This window comes from Trachypithecus francoisi, unplaced genomic scaffold (genome assembly GCF_009764315.1).
Source record: "Trachypithecus francoisi isolate TF-2019V2 unplaced genomic scaffold, Tfra_2.0 Lachesis_group1, whole genome shotgun sequence".
NCBI classification, from domain to species: domain Eukaryota; kingdom Metazoa; phylum Chordata; class Mammalia; order Primates; family Cercopithecidae; genus Trachypithecus; species Trachypithecus francoisi.
This window is the reverse complement of record NW_022681454.1, coordinates 81318096-81339028: the sequence shown is the minus strand read 5'-3', so window position 1 is coordinate 81339028 and position 20933 is coordinate 81318096. Positions and strand designations below refer to the sequence as shown.

The 20933-nt window shown below is 38.8% G+C and overlaps 1 protein-coding gene across 1 annotated transcript; it reads right to left on the bottom strand.

Annotated features, from left to right (window-relative positions):
• Window positions 1-4738: 4738 nt before the first annotated feature.
• On the bottom strand, window positions 4739-19199 carry SGCB (sarcoglycan beta). Its single transcript, XM_033214702.1, has 6 exons — window positions 18763-19199; window positions 13808-14017; window positions 10096-10281; window positions 9142-9333; window positions 8689-8820; window positions 4739-5254 (listed from the first exon to the last, which is right to left on the bottom strand). Exons 1-6 carry the CDS (start codon window positions 18796-18798, stop codon window positions 5051-5053), a joined length of 960 nt encoding a protein of 319 aa, XP_033070593.1. The 5' UTR covers window positions 18799-19199; the 3' UTR covers window positions 4739-5050.
• Between the last annotated feature and the right edge of the window lie 1734 nt (window positions 19200-20933).

Below are 20933 nucleotides of genomic sequence, written 5' to 3'. Positions count from 1 at the left end.
CACCCGGCCAGGCACAGTCTTAAGTATCCTTCCAGACTCACCTCACATCCTATGTCCTGGTCATTTTTCCTGCTTTAGCCTCTGTATTTGTCTATTTTTACAGAAATCTTTCAGTAAACACTGAAGGAATGGATACATATTAGTAACATTCAGCATTGCGATTGTTTTGCTTTATATCTGTTCTGAACTCCTAAAAAAGACAACATCTATCTATCTATTTATCTAATGTTTTATATTTTTAATAGTCTGCAGTCTGTCACTGGGTTATGCTGTTTGTGTGTAAATGAATGCATGGAGTGAAGTGAATGAAATTTACAATGTAACTTTAAAACTTTTGTTTCATACAAGGTCAATCCTCCCATATTTTCAAGGGCATTTAAATTCAGGTACACATGGCCATGAACAACAAAGGTGCCCTACAGCATGGAGGAGTGATTTACAGTGTGCTTCTTATGCAATACTAGAAATTGAATTGATTTGCCCAAGAAGAAAGACATTTTTTCTACATTCAAAGCTGAGATCATTATATATACAATTGTGCACCAAGCTAATGTAACAAAATCAGCAACAAAAAAATATAGTCACCATTCACAGGTACCTAACTTTGTAGTGTTGAAGAGAAAGACATGGTTGAAAAATACTTTTTCTTAAGGGGACATGAATTAAAATTGCCCTGTTTCTTTTTAAGCTGAAGAGATTTATACATGATAGGTTTGAGTTCAAAACAGCTAGACAAGGACAATCTTATATCTTAAAGTGAAAGGTGTTAATTTGTTAAAAAGTTATACTATTTATAAATTTATACCTATTAGGTAAGGAATCACTGTGAACTCCAGAAAAAGTTGCTTAGGAAACTGGAAACAATTAGGCAAAATGTGAATTTCAAAAGGGACATAGTCAAGCTGAAGTATGAGGAAGCAGTTAGAAATACTGGGTGTGTATATTTGTGTGTCAGCTAGTGAAAGACAGGAAGAAGGCAGCAGAAAAAGCAAAGTATTATAGAAAGGAAATGAAGAGTTCATTTACACATAAAAGAAAGAGGGTGGCAAAACTGAAGGAAAAAAGCAACAGAGGCGACTTCAGGTAAGGACAAGATCTGGAAAGTAATATTGCTTCTAAGACATACCTTTGTACCCTAAGTGGTTTTCAAATGGGTGGATTATCTGGATCAAGCCAGGTAGGGATTTAAGACCTGAACCTTTGAGGCTCCACCCATCCTGCCATCAAGGCTGCCCAGTGGCCAGCCCTCATCCTTTCATCTCCGGCTTTGGCCTCCTGCCATAGTGACAGTGTGCACTTTCCGCTAGGACACCAGGGAAGCACCACTGGAGAGAAGCCTTTTGCAATGCACAGAGGGGAGGGCATTCAAAACTGGGAATGTACAACTTTCTAACTTTGAGTTCTAGGAGTCCAGAGAGATTACATAAACACTGACTGTGTCCCATTCTCAAGTCATATTTAAATTCATCACGTTTACATGACTAAATAGAAAACAGTTAATATATAACCATTAAATAACAGCAAACAATTTACAGAATTTTTATTGTAAACAAGTTCATAACTAGTTATTACAAACTGAATCAACTGAAACACAAGTTAGCAATGTGAAACACATTTATAGGCTTATTTTTGTATGGCATAATTGGTAATTTTTGCCCCCTCAATACTTTTAAGAAGACTGCTAACATTTTCAGCATTTCAATGATCTTTTCTTTGTCAAGTTTAGCTCTATGACATTCTCATTACCTTAAAAAAACACTCATTCAAATATAGGTAGAACTTCTACCTTTCATCATCAAAACTATCACACAAAATTTATTTTTTCACAATGCAAAAAGACAAATGTATATTTTAAAACATTATCAGCAGACCCTGTTTTGTGTTGTTTTTACATTTTTCCATCTGCCCATTATTCTCTAAGAAATCTTGCACTGATTTCATTTGCCCTCCTTGTCATTGCAGTCCACCTCTAGAATACTGTGGTAATTGAAACTAGCATGTACCTGCGCCCCCTCCCGGGGTCCTATCTTTGTCACCCACCTCCCCCATGGCTACTGCTTGTCATATCTGTCCTCAGTGCAGGGATAAGTTTACAGCTGGAAGAGGCGAAGTCAGCATTTAAGTTTACAGAAAAATACCATCTGGTGGACAGAATGAGTTGTTGAAGATTTACTGTGAATAAAAATAAGCCGGCCGGGCACGGTGGCTCATACCTGGAATCCCAGCACTTTGGGAGGCCAAGGTGGGTGGATCAAGAGGTCAAGAGATCGAGACCATTCTGGCCAACATGGTGAAACCCCATCTCTACTAAAAATACAAAAATTAGCCAGGCGTTGTGGCACCTGCCTGTAGTCCCAGGTACTCGGGAGGCTGAGGCAGGAGAATCGCTTGAACCCGGGAGGCAGAGGCTGCAGGGAGCTGAGATTGTAGCACTCCAGCCTGGCAACAGAGTGAGACTCTGCCTCAAAAAATAAAAAAATAAATAAAAAATTTAAAAGCCAAAAGTAAAATTGAGAGTTTGCCCCTGTTCTGCTTTCTAATAGATTTTCCAAGTCTACATTTCAGAGAAACAGCCAGGACTACTGTAAAGTATCCTAAAACGCTATGCCTGTTAACCATCATTTGCATAAAAACATCAAAATAGCCTCTCATGTCAAAAGCTATTTTGATACATGGAGATGTATCAAAAACACAAGTATTTCCCAAAAAAGAGTAAAAATAGATTATTTCATGAATTACATTTAATAAATAATATTTTGTAATATAGTGTTTTCTGGTTTTTATAAAAATATTTACTTAAACTTTTAAAAGAAATCTAAATAGAGCAGACAAGTAATGAATATGCAATTTATAGACTATCTGAATGAAAATTTCGGCAATTTTTTTCTTAATATAATTCAGATATTAAATGATATTGAACATATTCAAATGAGTCCAAATATCACTACAACAACACTCAAGAGGTTATCTCATTCTTTTTATTTAAAAACTGCACTCAGGTAGTAAGTCAATCCAATTTCAGTATAATTTAATGACTTCATAATCTCTAAGGTATTTGATTTTTCTACCAGAGAGAAATGTGACAATATTGAATACAAATTGTTTTTTGTATTGGTTTTCTTATGTACACAATTCAAAGTGACCCTGATAGAATGCTGTTACACTTGACTGCAGGGTTGCGCCCATGCCACATCTCTACTGCCTATTTTACAGCAAACTCCTTTGGGGGCCCTGTCCCTGATCCTGTGGGAGTCTTAATAATACCAGAGAGTTCTTTTCCAATCAAATATATTAAAAATCAACTAGCTTGAGGGTTATAAATAATTACAATGAGATAGTAATATTAGGAGTAGAGATAAATTATCCTTATCTAAAAATTATGTGTATTATTTCCTGCATTAGCACTCTTTAGTCCAGTGCTTCTGGACTTATTTTCAAGGCATGGTGTACTTACCAGGCCATGCCTGGCCCAAGTAACTTGTTTGGGTCTATGGCCTCCCCACTTTCCACTGTGTTGCCCCGAGTGCTGAGGGTATAAACATCTTGGCAACTCTGTTACGTATTGTAACTCCAGTGTGCCAAGGTCCATTGTTGGGAAACTGAGGTAATTCACAAGTAGGTAAATTTGACCTCTGCATCATATAATATTTTGGAATTGGCCCAACATAGTTTAAAATCTGACAGTGACTGGTCCTTTCTGGGTCTGACATGAGGTTTATTTTCTTTTTAAGTAGAGTAAGCATACCTGTTTTGTTTGACTCTCATCTTCTTATGTAAGTTTAAATTAACCTTTGTTCATCTTTCTAGAGTTTTAAATAATTAAAAAGTCAGTGCAGACAGTGAAAACGACATGGCATTTGGAATCAAGTACATCCAGGTTGGAATCACGCCTGAATTCCAATCCCATCTCTGCTACTTACTATGTGATGTTGGGTAAGTTTCTTAACTTCTCTGAGTTTCAGTTTTGTAATGGGTAAAACTTGGATAATACCACCTACTTGCAGGGTTGTGGTAAGAATTGGGGATATAAATATAAACATGCAACGCCTAGGACAATGCCTAGGATGTAGAAGATGCTCAATAAAGATAGTTATCATTATTATTTAAAAGTTAAAGCTAAGATGGTGTTTTAATTTCTACCACATTGTGAACAATTGATAGTTATCATTATTTCAAATAAACATTATTTTTTTTTTTTTTTTTTGAGACGGAGTCTTGCTCTGCCACCCAGGCTGGAGTGCAGTGGCCGGATCTCAGCTCACTGCAAGCTCCGCCTCCCGGTTTACGCCATTCTCCTGCCTCAGCCTCTCGAGTAGCTGGGACTACAGGCGCCCGCCTCGTCGCCCGGCTAGTTTTTTGTATTTTTAAGTAGAGACAGGGTTTCACCGTATTAGCCAGGATGGTCTCGATCTCCTGACCTCGTGATCCGCCCGTCTCGGCCTCCCAAAGTGCTGGGATTACAGGCTTGAGCCACGGCGCCCGGCCTCAAATAAACATTATTTTACAAAATATTTTCTTCCTAGTGCAAAACTAAGGAACCATTGTTTCTATCTCACATATGTAAAGTTCTTTAATGACTTCACTTACATGTGAGAATATGGCTTAGGCTTAATGCACTAGAAATCTGCATCTTTCCTTTTAGAAGCCAAAAGGCAGAGCATGAAACATTGATTTAAATATCTTAAGTGGATCGATCCCCATTAGAGTTACCAAAGTATACTTACAGTGAGTCTAAACAGCTGCTTCAGCCTTTTAATCTTTAGAACAGGGATAGTGGACTTTTAAAAACACTTCTTTAAACATGAATTTTCATTTGCTTCTCATAATTATTTTAGGGAACAATAAATATGAAGATCAGCGTAAATTAATAAAATGTATTAGAATTTAGGCTCTCTGAGAAGATTTTAACTATGTAGATCATAAAACATATACAGCAATGCTGTGCCATTAAAATAATTATGAGTTATTACAAACTCTGTAAAAACAATGATTTGCATGCATAAAAAAGTCAAGTCAAGATATAAACAAGTTGGTGACCTCTGGGGTTCTTCTAATGAGTGTTTCCACAGGGGTTGTCTGAGATTTGGCAGCCCATGTTCTGGCTGGTTACTTGCACCTTGAAGAGTGTCCCATCAGCACACATGCAGAGCTTGTATCGCACCCAGTCACCACTACCCAACTGGTCTCCACTGGAGGAACTGGGTAGGCGGGTAGTGCTGACCATCACAGATCCATTTAGGATGATACTGTTTTCCTATTAGGAGAATACTAATATGATTTATTTACCTCCATGAGTGGGTACAGAACAAAGTCAGTAAACAAAACTTACTGAAACATCAATGAGAAAAGAAGGCAGTAAGAAAGAGTAAAGTCACAAACAAAACAACAACAGCAACAACAAAAAACAAACTCAATATCAGGATTCAACAAGTGACTTCTTCGCTTCATATACCCATAACGTACGTAAATAAATCTGCAACATAATTTCTCTAATATTAGTTAAAATTATATCAAAATTCCTAAGTGCATAATAAAACTGATGTGGATAAAGTATCAGATCATTTTCATTTTTAAGTCCTAAGAGAACTATAACAAAGTTACTGATTGATAAGTTTGTGATCATGAGTACGTAAAGACTTTTCCTCCTTGCGGGAATTAATTTTAATTTCCAACGTTTTTGCAACACTGCAAATGAAGATTCAAACCATATAATTTGAAGACCAGGCACTTCCAGTCTGGAGGTTCTTCACGCCCCCTGTTCCAGAAACATTATTTTATTGTGGTTCCTTAAAATCCTTCTTGTTAGGGACTCTTAGGCCTCTCTTGCTTTCTCCCGTTCCTCCTTGCTTCTTTTCATTCACTCAACAAATAATTACTGAGTGCCTGCTCCTGCTACATGCCGGACGCTATTCTAGGTGCTGGCGAATACAACAGTAAGTAAAATACGCAAAGCCCAAGTTCTTACTGAGTTGATGTTTTAATGGGGTACGGGGAGACAATAAAAAAAAAGAATAGTAAAACACGTAAGACATCAGGTGGGATAAATGCTATGAGGAGAAATAAAGCAGGATAAGTAGAGAGAGAGTGAGCAGGTGGGGACTGAGTTTTACACAGGACTACCAGTGGTTTGATAAGGTCACATTCCAACAGAAACTAGAGGAAGTGAGGGAGGAAGCTGTCTAGGTAACTGGGGAAGGGTACTCCAAGCAGAAGTAACAGTGCCTACAAAGGCCCTGAGGTGAAGATGTGGCTGGATTCCAGGGATAGCTATGAGGTCAGTGCGAAAGAAGCACGGAGAGTGAGGGGGAACAACCGGTAGGAGATGAGTCAAAGAAATACCTGAGGATCAGACATGTAAGCAGGGAATAGACTTTAGATTTTATTCCAGATTACATGGGAAGCTTTGGAGGATTCTGAACACAGAAATGACTTGATCTTTTTAAAATGGCCACTCTGGCTGTTGGGTAGAAAACAGACTGTGGGAGTGAATATTTGGAAGTAAGAAGATCAGCTAGGAGGCTGTTCCAACCATCCAGGCAGGAAATGACAGCAGTTTACACCAGGGTGGTGATGGCAGGAGGTGGTGAGAAACAGCCAGACTCTATATCTTCTGAAGGTGGAGCCAGAAGGCTTGCTATGGACTGATGGGTGTCATTTAATGGTACAGGAATACTGAAAGAAATGCATGCTGATGGGGAATGGAGAATCTAAATTTTCAACTGTTAAATTTGAGATGCCTATCAGATATCGAAATGGAGAATGTAAGTAGGCAGCGAGATATGTGACTCTTAGTTCAGAGGAGAGGTTAAAGCACAATTCCAAATTTGGGAGGCATCAGCTTATAGAGGGTATTTAAAGCAAAGAGAGAAAATTGGTTATAAACAATGGAGATGGCTAATTGATTATGCAGTGGTAGCATATGGAATAGACAGCAATTCTTAAGTGACTAGTTTTCCAATTTGTTCCAATGTTGCCATCTTGTGGTCATTTAATTTTACTTTCTGTAATTTTTTTTTTTTTTTTTTGAGACGGAGTTTTGCTCTTTCGCCCAGGCTGGAGTACAATGGTGCAATCTCCACTCACTGCAATCTCTGCCTTCCGGTTTCAAGCGATTCTCCTGCCTCAGCCTCCCGAGTAGCTGGGACTACAGGCACCCGCCACCACGCCCGGGTAATTTTTGTATTTTTAGTAGAGATGGGGTTTTGCCATGTTGGCCAGGTTGGTCTCGAATTCCTGACCTCGTGATCCACCTGCCTCGGCCTCCTAAAGTGCTGGGATTACAGGTGTAAGCCATTGTGCCCGGACTAAATTGTTTCTTAAACAGCTTTTTCAAAAAAGCAGTTTAATTGATAAAATTATTTGTAATGATTGGCTTATACACTTTAGAACTAACCACTGATATTAACAAAGTTATAAAGCTAATTATCTTTTTAATACTAGGTTATTTTCCTTTAACAGTGAAGGAACTGATATGTGTATATGTATATTTCAAAGTATTTAAATATTTGTCATATTAACTACAAGGTAGAATGGGACAAGAAGTGGCAGATATAAAAAAATAAAAGGTGTGTTAAGTTGCTAATAGTCTCTATACAAATATCTTGCTTCTGTGACTTTCTACTGCTGAGAATAGCAGTCGTACTGTGGCTATTCTCCAACAGTGTTCGTAGAAGAATGGCTTCTTACACCACAATATACGTAAAAATTAACTTGGTAGGTAACTGAGTTTCTGGTAATAATTACATTTTATGTTCATCTTTACTATTTAGAGATGGGATTATGTGTTGTAGGGGGGAATACTGCTTACAAAAGTAAAACAGCTACTTTTAAACAGTGTTTTTCCCAAGAACTATGAAACTGAAAGTCCTTATGTTTAAGTTCACTTTTGTCATGTAATACTTGGTAAGACAAATTTAATTCGCTTTAGTTAAACAGTATATTGTAGGTACCCAAAGGCATTTTGAATAAGTATACTTTGACCAGAATTGTGAGCCATTAAAAAGTTTTTGAACTTACAGCACATGAAATACCATACCTGTAGAAGTTCAGATATAATCTGTTAAGCACAAAGAAAATTCACTTTCAACAGACACAATAAAGACAAAAACCTTTTTCCTTTACAATTAATAATAGATTAAAATACATTTTTAATAAATATGTCTAAATAAAATAATTTTATACATTTGCTAATTGTTTTTTTTTTCACATAACTGGATATGAAACTCAGGAAGGGATGTGAAAAATCTTTAATTAAAAACAACAACTCCAAGGCATGAATATTTACTTTGATCTTCCAGAATTCTCTTTTAGAAGGTTTTTGGTTTGTTTTTTTTTTTTTTGCCTTCTAAAACAATAGAAGCAATCGTTATACAAGAAAAAAAAAAAATACAGGCTACTAGAAATAAAAATAAAACAAATAATCTGTTATCTTGCTATCCATAACTAAATATTGTTGACATTTTGGCATACCCTGCCAGGTTTTTATAAACATACATATGTTTTGAAGAATGAAAATGTATTTCACGAACTGTTTTGTAACTTCCTTTTAGTTCACAACCCACTTTGAACATCTTTCCATGTCAAAAAATAGACGATTATATTATTTTCAATAATTGTGTACTATTCCACATATGGATTTCTGTATCCAAGAACCTAATAATTCTCTTAAGCTCTTAAAAGAATACTCACCGCCCTTAACTCCATATTACCACCCATGTGAAATTCAATGGTTTTGCCCATAATGAATACTCCTTCATTTCCACGCACAATAGCATGCCCATCAACTTTTATATTTAAATCACTGGTAGCATTGCTGGTAATCTGAAAATTTAAAAAACAAGTACTAAAAAGAGTTTCTAAATTAATGTGAGAATTGTTACCAGAGGTAGAGAAATAGAAGTTTCAGTCATGAGACATGAAAGTCAGATGTTTCTATTAAAGTTTTAGAGATGTGGAAATTGAGATAAAGATGACTTGATAATGATCACACAAGCTAGTTAATGACAAATCTAGAATTAATCCTTTCCAGTGTTCTGGAATATATTCTTTTATACTACTTTAAAACAGTACAACTCTCCACCCACTTTATAACTGTAGAAAGTAACTCTCTCCCATTAGTAAAGCAAAGCCAATAAATCATACCCTTTCAGTAGATGCTTTTTGAACATTCAAACTTTTCACTCCACTTGGCAAATGAAACTCATGAGTTTCATAGTCTGTGCTGAATAAGATATTTTGAGTCCTCGGGTCAAAAAACTGCATGCCGATGTCACTCGTGATAGAAGTTTTGTTATTTTCTACACTGAGCTTTGTTGTCCCTTGCTGAAAAACAATCTTCAAAAAAAAAAAGTTAATTGTGAATATATTTTCAAAGAAGACTGTAAACAAAATTCCTGAACAATATATTTAAAAAATTACAAAAATTACAGAAATTTAAAAACCACAATAATAGGCGAACTTCAAATACTTTTAACTGTGTCTGTCTGTCCTCCCTCCATCCACTTGGAAGAAGAGTTCTTTAGAATGAAGGCTTATAAGTTTATTTGCTTATTAGCTATGCAAAAATACATGAGTCATGGAGGAACATGGCCCAAGGACTAAGACAGGCAGGGGTGGTGGTAAGAATACCTCCTTGAGGTTTTATTCAGTTGAAAACTATGTTTTCAACTCTTGGCATGGGATGCCACTGACTAGATTGGCATATTCTCTTCCAGAGCCCCCAAAACTACAGAGTATTCTCACCGGGGAAAGTGCTTTCTTAATAATGGCTTCCTCATAAGGAGAAGAAAATAGTAACCTATGTGTTCTCATACTAATTACATCTGTCATAGAAAATGCTACCATTGAACAAAATCTCAAATATGAAGAAATCATCTAATTTTAACAGATTAAAGTAATAGTATTATTAAATATTAATATTTATGGATGTTTTAAACTGTATTCACTATATTCATACATTGATAGATATATTATAAATACACTAATTTTTCTAAGGGAAAATATGTCTTTCCAATAATCAATCTAGATTTCTGCAAAGTATTTTTCTCTAATGTCCCTCTCCTGTTTGCATTTCTTTCAGTTAATGTGGCAACTTACAGGCTGGTTGTTGCCAGTGATGACCAAATTTTCATTTCGCCTTCCTCCTACTGTGCTTTTATAAAGAGGATGGATCACTCCCATGTCAGATACTTGCTTAAATCGAAGCAGGCCACTTTCATGAAACTCCATACTATCACAGCCATTTGGTCCAATGCGAATCACAGCCCAAATAACAAGTGTTATCTGAAAAAGAACACAAGTCCACTGTTGGTAGGCTGCATACATTTAATGTAATTGGAAAACAAATAGAAAATATTATCACCAAAACGTTAAGGACCTCCTAAAATGTTTAATCAGTGAGGTAAATATATCAATTAGTTTTCCACTTATAAACAAAACCAATTTTATTTTTATTAAGGTATTACATGCAAATAGCTAAAAGTCAAAATGTGCTAAAAAAAAAATAATTTAAAAATAATAGTTTCTTATTTTGTCTACCCTCTCCACATCTCATTCCCAAGAACAACCACTTTCAACAAATTTAACTATTTCATCCAGAATTTATCTCCTTAGTTCTAAATATATGTATTTCTTCTAAATATATGTTAGTTTTTCATTTATCATAATTTAGGTTTTATCTATTCATTTTCCATTTTAGCAGATGAGAAATTTAGCTCATTTATATCTCTTTTCTTTTCCAGCTCCAATCTCGTTTTAATTAAATCCAAGGTCATTATTTTCAGTATTACAACCATGTAAATATTGTTCATTACCAAACCAAATACTGTCCTATAATGGCAGTTTCTTTCCTGTACCTTCTCTCTCGGAGTTTAACACTTCGTTTTCCTTAGTTTCTTTAAAAATCTAATTAATCTCAAATCCTCCAATATTTCTGTAAAATCTCTCAATACAATATTCTGTAGGTCTGAGCCTCTCAGATAATGTATTAGTTCTATTTTTCTCTCTCGGGAAATCTTTCTGGAACCTTTATCTTTCTGGTTTGGTCTGTGTGGGCTGGACTGGTCTGTATGGGCCCCCTGCACAGCTGTAATCATAAACCTTCCCTTACTTTCATGCTGAACTTCCTTTTGTTTTTCTCCTGTGACAGACACCCAGTTTCCTATATCCTCGTCTTTCTTTTGGTAGAGCACATCCTCCAGTGGCTTCTAAGCAATGAATGTATGAGAAGTAAAAATTTTTGGAAAGTGTGCATGGCAAAAATATGTCTTCATAATGCTACACATTTGCTTGCTACACTGGCTAAGTTTACAGTTCTAGACAGAAAATTATTTTCTTCCTGAATTTTGAAAGTCATAGATTTATTGCCTTCCAGGTCCCAATGCTGCTTTTGGGAGGTCCTATTCCATTCTGATTTTGTATTCTTTATAGATAACCTGTTTTTTTCCCTCCTCTGGAAGATATTAGGATCTTTTTTTTATTACTGGTTTTCTTAAATTTCATAATAATGGCCTTGTGTCTTTTTATGCATTACACTGGACCCAGATGGTAGTTTTCAATCTGTTCTAGGAAATTTTCTTGATTTATGTATTTGATCATTTTCCCCCCAGCATTTTCTGTGTTCTGAAACGCCCATTAATAGCATGTTAGAGCTCCTGAGTTGATTCCTTAATTTTGTTGAAATTTCTGGAAGTTTTTTTTTTATCTTCTAATATCTTCTGTCTGTCTATCTATCTATCTATCTATCCATCTTCCTATCTATCTATCTATCTATCTATCTATCTATCTACCTGTCCATCTTCCCACCCACCCATTCATCTGTGTGTGTGTGTGTGCATGTGTGTGTGTGTGCACACACGCATTTCTATGAGTTCTTAATTGTTCCTTTTAATTTTTGATTATTTGTTTTGTTTTGTTTTTTGGTAGAGACAGGGTCTCATTTTATCAGGCATGAGCCACTATGCCTGCCTTGGTCCTTTTAAAAGCATGTTATTCTTGTTTCATTGATGCAGTATATTCTTATTTTCTGAAAATACTGAATTCAGGGTTTTTTTTTTTTTTTTTTGGTAGTTTTTGTGGCATTTTCTCTATTCCATGAGTTTCTACTTTTTCCATGGTTTAGGTGTTTTCATCTCTATCATTTTTCAATTCTTCCCACTTTCCTCAAAAGTCTATTGATCCTTGGCTCAGTATTCATACTTAGTGATGAATTCATAGAAAATTCTTCGAGGGGTGGGGCTTGTGACTGACAGGTGTCATAAGAGGGATATCAGATGGCTTTTTCACTGGGACTTGCCAAATGACAGTACCTTCAGATCTTTTTCCTACATGCATCAGGAATCCCAGAGAAGGCTCTTCTGTCTCTTGCCTGGCTGCCAGGGAGCTGAAGGTGGAGGATGAGAATAGACTGTGGGAAAGGGAGTCGCAGGACCGAGACATCCCTGTTTCAGTATGGAAACCCAACCCCTACCCTCCAGTATCCTCAGGCAGACAGAATCCTCTCTGGTGCAGTGTGTCCAGAGACTAGTTTTGTGTGACATTAGGAGGGGTAGCTGTCTAACTGCTGGCTGGAAGGGAGAGGAGGCCTAGGGATCTCACTGCTTCTTATACAGATTTTTCAAAAGACTTCTCTGTTTTCAGTTCTTGCCTCACTTCTGCTTTTCAAGGTACTGGAACTTCTAATTCCCAAGGCTTTTTAGGGTTCTACAAGGTACTTCCACCAACATCCCTTCCCCAACAAGCAGATTCTCCTCTCTGATAAGTTATCTGCCATTGTTCCTCCTACTTTGTGTCTTCATATATTATGGTTTAGGATTTCAGTTGCTTCCCACTTTCTTCAAAGACATTTCTGTTTCTTGACATTGTTACTTTGGAACGAGCTTTTTAGAGAAGAAGATAAAAATGTCTTTATGCTGCCATCTTGACCAGAAGTCTCCAATAAATTTATAAAATGAAATCCATTCAGAATTTGTGCTCCTAGTAAAAATGTACATATCTAATATGAAATATGTAGGAAGAGGTCTTTCTGATTTGAGTGAAGAATTAGACAGAAGTACTTTGGACATACATAAATATAAAAAGACTGCCTTGCATGCATTAGAAGTAGAAAATAACACAAAAAGAATCACTTTAAGACTGCTGCAGACTACGCTCATGATCTTAAAATATCTGTACAAGCACATGTCAGAGAGTTTCAAATTTAACCCCCAGATAGTGACAACTTCAGATTAAAAGGATTTCTTCATTAAAAAAGCAAACATCTTTGGAAAAGGCATCTTACCAGGTCCTCAGCACTTCAGTGCGAATCAGTCTACCAGATCCTTGCATCCTTTGACAACAGGGACTTAGGACTATAAAATATAACCTTTTACTGCCATCAAAGGGCTTAAAATTTTAAAATCCAGCTGAGGAGGCAACATTAAATGTAGGAAAAGTTAAATGAAAACAGAAAGGATTATATTTTTAAGAACATGTGAAAGCAATAAAATCATCTTGGCAAAGTTCTCTTCTATTTAGTTGATCCTATCCTTATTAAAAGCCTCATGCTCTACCAACTGAGCTAGCTGGGAGCTACACAATTCTACCCTTGCTAAAAGTTAAGTCCATTAAAGGGATACACCCATGCACATTTTTGTAAATGAAATTAATATGTGAAAATATTAGCACACTAATTTTTTATAAAGTATTCATTAAAATTCAATAAGAGACAAGACGTATAGAAAAGGAGAAAATAAAGTCTATGATTTCACTATAAAGCAGATAAAAAATTCCCCATGGCAATTAAAAGGAGTATTCTGTACAATATACTCACAATTAAATTGATGACAGCCAGGATAAACAAGAGGATAATCACACAGATGGCTAAATTGCCCTTTCTTCCTCTCAACCCTGTTTTGTGGAGACGATCTTCATCAATCGGAATGTATCCAGCTTTAAAGTTACTGTTGTGCTCTTTATTGACATTCCTTCTCTCAACAGCCTTCTCACGCATGGACTTCTTTACAGGACCATTGGAACTTTGCTAAATATGAAATACAACATAATGGAACAGTTATACCCTCTCATTTTGTGCATTTATCTATTAGGTGCAAATTCATACCTACAGCAAGCTGAATTGGTTACTGACACATTTTCCATGAATAAACTGCAAGTCACATTGAGTTGCAGTTCCAACTAAGGGTGTAACTGTGCTTAGAGGAGAGTATAGAAGAAACTTCAAGGTCACTATCTGATAGTTTTCCTCTCTGCTTTCAACAGTCCCACTGTCAAAGTATACAGCTTGTTTCTGAGCAGAGCTGTCATACATAATCTATAGTGAGTAACTGCTTTTATTAATACTTTATTAATTTTTTTATATATAAAACTGGCCCTCCATATCCGTGGGATCCATATCCATGGATTTAACCACTGTGGATCAAAAATATTTGCGGCCAGGCGCGGTGGCTCACATCTGTAATCCTAGCACTTTGGGAGGCCGAGGTAGGTGGATCATGAGGTCAGGAGTTCAAGACCAGTCTGGCCAAGATGGTGAAACCCCATCTCTACTAAAAATACAAAAAAATTTAGCCGGGCGTGGTGGCACGTGCCTGTAATCCCAGCTACTCCAGAGGCTGAGGCAGAGAACTGCTTAAACCTGAGGGGCGGAGGTTGCAGTGAGCTGAGATCGCGCCACTGCACTCCAGCCTGGGCAACAGAACGAGACTCTGTCTCAAAAAAAAAAAAAAAATTGGAAAAAAGGTGAATGGTTTGCATTTGTACTGAACATATGCAGACTTTTTTCTTGTCATTATTCCCTAAACAATACAGTATAACAACTGTTTACATAGTATTTACGTTGTGTTCAGTGTTGTAAGTAATCTGTAGATTGATTTAAAGTATACAGGAGGATGTGCAGAGGTTACATGAAAAAACTACACCACTTTATATAAGGGACTTGAGCATCAATGGATTTGGCTAATCTTTGGGGGTCCTGAGACCAATCCCCCACAGATTCTGAGGGACAACGGTATACATTTTCATTTATATGAAAATAAGACTGGGAAGGCTGACACAGCTTTTTACTTCTGATTTCACTGACTAGAGCTCACATTACCCTAGATCAGTAGTTTTCAAATGCAGAATGGGGAGTCCTGGGAGGGTTCCATGAACTCCTTCAGGGGTCTGTATTTTCAAAATAACACTGAGATATTGTTTCCTGTTTTTACTCTCCTAGGCCCATGAATGTAAAGGCTACATGACCAACGTGATGACATCATCACTCAGTGGAATGTGTGCTTGTATAGCCCTGTACTTTAAACATTTCTCCGTTTAACTTCTCCTATAGTAAATATCAATGAATATAATGCACATAAACCAAAGCTCTTTGGAATCCTCCGTTTTTTAAGATTGTAAAGAGAACCTGAGACCAAAATGATTTGAGAACCTCTAACCCAGACTATGGTTGAATGACATTTGGGGTAATAATCTTGAATATCAAGAGCATAAAAGAAGTGGGCAGAAATGGATACTGTCCTACTTATTTCTTAGAGCTCTGAGAAAATTCAGTTGTTGAATATGCATGTATTAAGCACTTTAAGCTTAAACACTAATTCCATAGATACGAATACAAAAGAACTATAGGAAAGGGTCCTTATCCTCTACGTATTAACAGATATGATTTGTGTACATGTTAATATAAAATAGTTAACAATGCAATAAAGCCTGCTGTATGTTCAGGTGCCAAAATTAACAGTCTAGGCAATACACGCTGCAGAGTTCAAAGGGAGGAGAGACAGGATGACCTGGAGTTGTCAGGGAAATGGAGAGAAGTAGATGGGTCAGATATGGCAAGGCAAGGAAAAGCAAGTTGGAAAAGTAGGGCCAGGCCGTGAAGGTTCTTGGACAGCAGGGTACAAATTCTAGTCTTTATGTTCTATTTAATTGGGAGTCACTGGAGGTTTTTGAGCACAAATTCAGAATGTTAAATGTGTGGGCATTTGTAGGAGAGAGAAAAAAGAGGAGTACCAGTAAGTAGGCTGTTGGGGATGTTGTAGTAATGGAGGATTAAGGTAAGAGGACCTAAACTAAAGTGGTATGAAAAAGGACAGATTAAGAAGATACTTTAAGAGAAGACCTAACTGAATTTGTAGTCAAGTTCCAAAAAAGAACCTCAGTATGGGCTTCTGACAACCCTAATAGATGGGCAACTTAAAAGTGTTAGCCAGAGTTTGAATATAGGTCCGCATAAAAGACAGAAAGGATAAAATTCATCCCTCCTGAGACGTAGTCTTTATTCTTCTCTGCCAAATCATGCACATTACTGTCTTCATCTTGATGCATTTAACATTTATTGAATAGTTACTATAAGCCAGGTGCTCCAAGCTACCAGGATGAACATAGTGTCCACCCTCAAGGAGCTTAATTACAGGCCAGTCAGGTAGATGGACAAGATCACTAACAGTTCACACAGCATGGCAAGTGCTGGAGTGGAGCAATGCATACAATATGGAAAGGGTACAGAAGAGGAATGCATCTCCACCTACTAGGCAAAGGCATCAGGGAAGGTTTCTAAGAAAAGTTGAAGGTTGAGTTGACTCTTGAAGGATGGACAGGAGCTAACCAGGCAAGAGAGCTGAGAAGGTCATTCGAGGCAGAGGAAGAAGTATGGAGACTTTGAGAGGCAACCATCTCTGGGAGAACTAATTTTGGTCACTTTATGTGGATGGTGAGAAGGATAGGTGTAGGGTGAAGCAAGATGAATTGATGGGTGCTGACGAGTTGATGGGTGCAGCACACCAACATGGCATAAGTGTACATATGTAACAAACCTGCACGTTATGCACATGTACCCTAGAACTTAAAGTATAATAAAAAAAAAAAAAAAAAAAGAAAAGAAATACAGTAAGAGATGTGCTTAGGGGCCAGTAAGCGACATAAATACCATGACAAGAACAATGGACTTTATCCTGAAGGCAAAGGGGAACTACTGAAGAGTTAAAATAGGTTTCCTATACAATCAGATTTGCACTGTAGCAAAATCACTCCAAAAAGAGATGAACTGGAACTGAAGAGCCTAGAAATGAAGATATCAACAGCAAGTTTCTCTAAGAGTCCCAGTGAGGTACTGACTGAGGTTTGACTCTGAAGCTGAAGTGTGGAAAGGTGTTAAGAGGCAGAACTGTCAGGATCTGGTGATTGTTTGGATATGAGTGTGGTACAAAGGGGTCAAAGATGACTCCCAAATAGGACTGGCTATATAATTTGTGGGACCCTGGGGATAAAGGAAATGTGGGGCTCACTGTTTAAATCTCAAGACCCGGACAGCAGAACGTTAAACCAAGTGCAGGTCCTTCTCAGCTCCCTTAAACTGGCCTTGGTCCTAAGTTTCTGGCTAGGTTAAACAAGTTAATGGATGGTTGTAGTCTTTTTAATAGTAAGTATGACAGAGTCCAGTTTTGAACATTTTTGAGTTTGAGATCACTGTGGAAAATTCAGTTAAGTTCGGGGCTGGAGACGTAATGCGTAAATTTGAAGTGGAGACTGAGAAATGGATCAGACTGCCCCACTTACGTGTAAAGCAAAAATAGAACCAGATGGAAAAAGAATCATCTGAAACAGAAGCCGATAACTTAGGCGGGAAATGAGGAAAGCCAAGGCACAATTTAAATCCCAACAACTCCAAGAAGTTTTGTCTCCTTTCAGTTTCACTCATTCCTCTACGTTTTATTTTACTGTTACAAATCTGCAGCCTGCCTGTTGTCTTTAGCTGATTTTTCTGCATGTATTTGGCTGTATGACTTTAAGCTCCTTGAAGGCAGATTTTACGTCTTTTATCTTCAGAATGAGCCCTGCAGTGACATTTATCTAACAGGTCTCTAAAAAGTTAATTATCTAAGAAAATTGTTCCAAAGGTCAAAACTTGACTCATTTTTTTCAACAATGTTTTAGAATGAGACTTTTTCAAGAGAAACTACTATAATTGTTCAAAGGAAAAGTAAGTTAGGTAAGGACGAAAGTGACTGAAAATTATTTGTATTATAATAAATCACCCTAGCGATTACATGTATGTATATATTAATACATATATACTTGTGTACACACACACATATGCATGTACATGTATGCATACGGATAGCCAGATTTTGGGGGGATAAGAAGCCTTTTAAACCATTCTAAGTTACAAGTTTACAACGCAGGTCAGGAAATCTTGGCTAAATCATTTTTAAAAGTGGACAGGAGATAGTTTTAGACTGGTGACTAAATCTTCAAAAACCAAAGCGGGAGGGGAAATCTGAGATGTCTGCATACTGGAGATGGCAGAAACAAAAAGCGGCTGCAAGCTGACACCCGGGCAACAGCTGACGCGTTTCTTGGCTAGTGTCAGGGGAGCCTTCTCTCTGGGGCTGAGGTTATTCTTATCCGAATCGCTGCCGGCGGCTGAACGGGGTACGTCCCTGAAACATCCCAGCGCAGGCTTCCAGGCTGGCTCCACAGCCTCCCAGGCTCTCTGGACAGAGTCCCCTCCTCACACACCCCCGCCGAGGGTCCGCCAGGCCAGGCCGAGCCGAGGCCCAGGCCGCCGCTGGCTCCTGGTCCCCAGCTTGTGCCAGCATCCTCGGCGGGGGACGGCTACTCCTGTCCCGCACCGATCGGCCCCGCCTAACCCAGACGCTGCGGCCCGCGCGCCCCGCGCGCCCCGCATCCCCGGGCAGCCCTCCCGCGGGCCCAGCCGGCAGGACCCGGCCTCCCCAGCTCCTCCAGCCCCCGGCCGGGGCGGTGCTCACATACCTGCTCGGCAGCCGCCGCCGCCGCCGCCGCCGCCATCTTCCCGCGCCCGCCGCTGCCGCCCTCCCCGCCGGGCCGTGCCCGCCCCTCTGCGACCGCACCCCGCGCGCCTGCGCCTGCGCCCTGGTGGTGGGACGCTGGGGACCCGCTGCTCACACCTTCTCCTCCCCAGCCCGCAACCCCGAAGATCCATATCCCGTCCCTGCGGGCTCAGGCTCCGCCGCGGCCCCTGCCCCTAGGACAGTGGCCTCGGGCGCGTTGTATCGCGCAGGGTCCAGAAGGGGCCTATGGGGATTCTGCGCCACCTCGGGCCGCCTGCAGATTCCTCAGAAAAGGCACCCTCAAAAACCGAGGACGCTTCTCCCCTTCCCCTTTGTTCCCCACCGCTGAAAGCTGGGCACCATCCGGTGCCAAAGAGAGCTGTGACGCTCTCTTTGCTTCTCGGACCACGGTCTCCTGGGCTAAGGTGGGAGGGGCCGATATCGAGACCACAAGTGGACGCGGACCGGCGTGGTGACTGCGTGGGCAGAAGTGAACAAGTGGTCACTTAGGCAGCTGGAGTCTTGAAGACAGAGTCCTCAAGGAGGAAGTTGAATCACTTAGGGCTGCTTAACTTGGGAGGCCTGTGAAGTCTGATGTTTTTATCCTGCGATACTGGGGATGGATTTTTCATTTAGTGTTGGAGATAGTGTTACCATGTATATCCTTGGGAACCTAATTGAACGGACATTTACTGAACACTGGGAAGCCACTCAGATGTACGAGTTACTTGGGTAGATATTCATTGTTCCCTGTTGCAGATATAATCCAATAATTATTTTAGCTGAAAAAAAAATGCAGTGAAGTCAATAGCAACTGTTCCTCATGTAGCTGAATCACTTCTAATAAGCATCTTTGGGCCCTAGTACTGTCTAATTCAGTAGGAGTCAGTACCTAGCTGGTCATCAGTCTCTCTGCATTTCTTTTGTCCCAAATGCTGGAACCACTTGACTCATATTTCTAGACCCACTCCTCTCTGCGTCTGTGGGACAAATCTGCATTTTAGGCAGGAAAACTCTTAAGTTAAAGCCCAATGATGCAGGAGTCAGCAGTAAGGCTCTGTGTTAATATTCTGCCTGTGGTCTCATTGATCAATTTGCACAACTAGGCTCTTAACTGATTCTGAGTTCCTGTCTCCTAGTCCTTAATTCCTACGGTTTGCATTTTTCTCTCTGCTGGGAAAGTTCTTCTTTCCTGGCTCGCACACTCTTATTCATCCTTCAAGAATCTATTAAACATCGTATTTTCTCTAAAGGCTTCAGAGGCTCCCACAGATTTATTCCTTAACTCTGTGCCTAGCCTTTTGTAGCACTTCAGATTGCATTCTATTTTTATCTTGTCTACCTGCTGACTTCATTCAAAAAATGGTGTGTTCTATCTGGAAGGTAGGTGTCTTACTCATCGTTCAATCTCCAATATCTGGCACAGTAATGAAACTTAATAAATATCTTAGAAATCTGCTCAGTATCCCAATTTCTAAGCCCTGACTTGATTTTGCCAACCTCCTTCCCACTTAGGTGGTAAGACACCTGGTAGCCAATTTTCCTGAAACCAAATGCCCCTTTGGCTATCTGAACATCCCCTTCTCTTGGATTCTTCCTCATTGCTGATGTCCATCTCTGACAGGACATCCCACTATTCTTAATGCCAATTTCTATTCTCTTTTAAAGAGATCCAATTTACTCACATGACCATATTTTAATGTGGGTTATTTTCAAATGTACTATTGTCAGCTTTTTTTCCCCCTGAAATAATGACATTTAAAGTCAACTATGTGCCTGGCAATGCCTCTTTTACAAATGAAGAAATCAAGGCTTGTAGAGGTTAAATGGCTGACCATATTTTCAACTACTAAAGAGCCAGTATTGAATCTAGGTTCATCTGACTAGTCTTTGCTCTTTCTGCCATACATCACGGCCTGTAATTTTGTGCTTTTTTTGCCTTTTGCATGATATTAGCATTTGGAAGCACAAAACAGAGCTCCCCAGGGCTGGAGTATGAGTCAGATTATGAAGACACTTATACCTTTGTTCACTTTTCAGTGGTTTGAATAGTGCCCTGCAAAAAGACATATCCAATTCCTAACCTCCAGTATCTGTGAATGTGGTGTTACTTTGAAATAGAGTCTTTGCAGA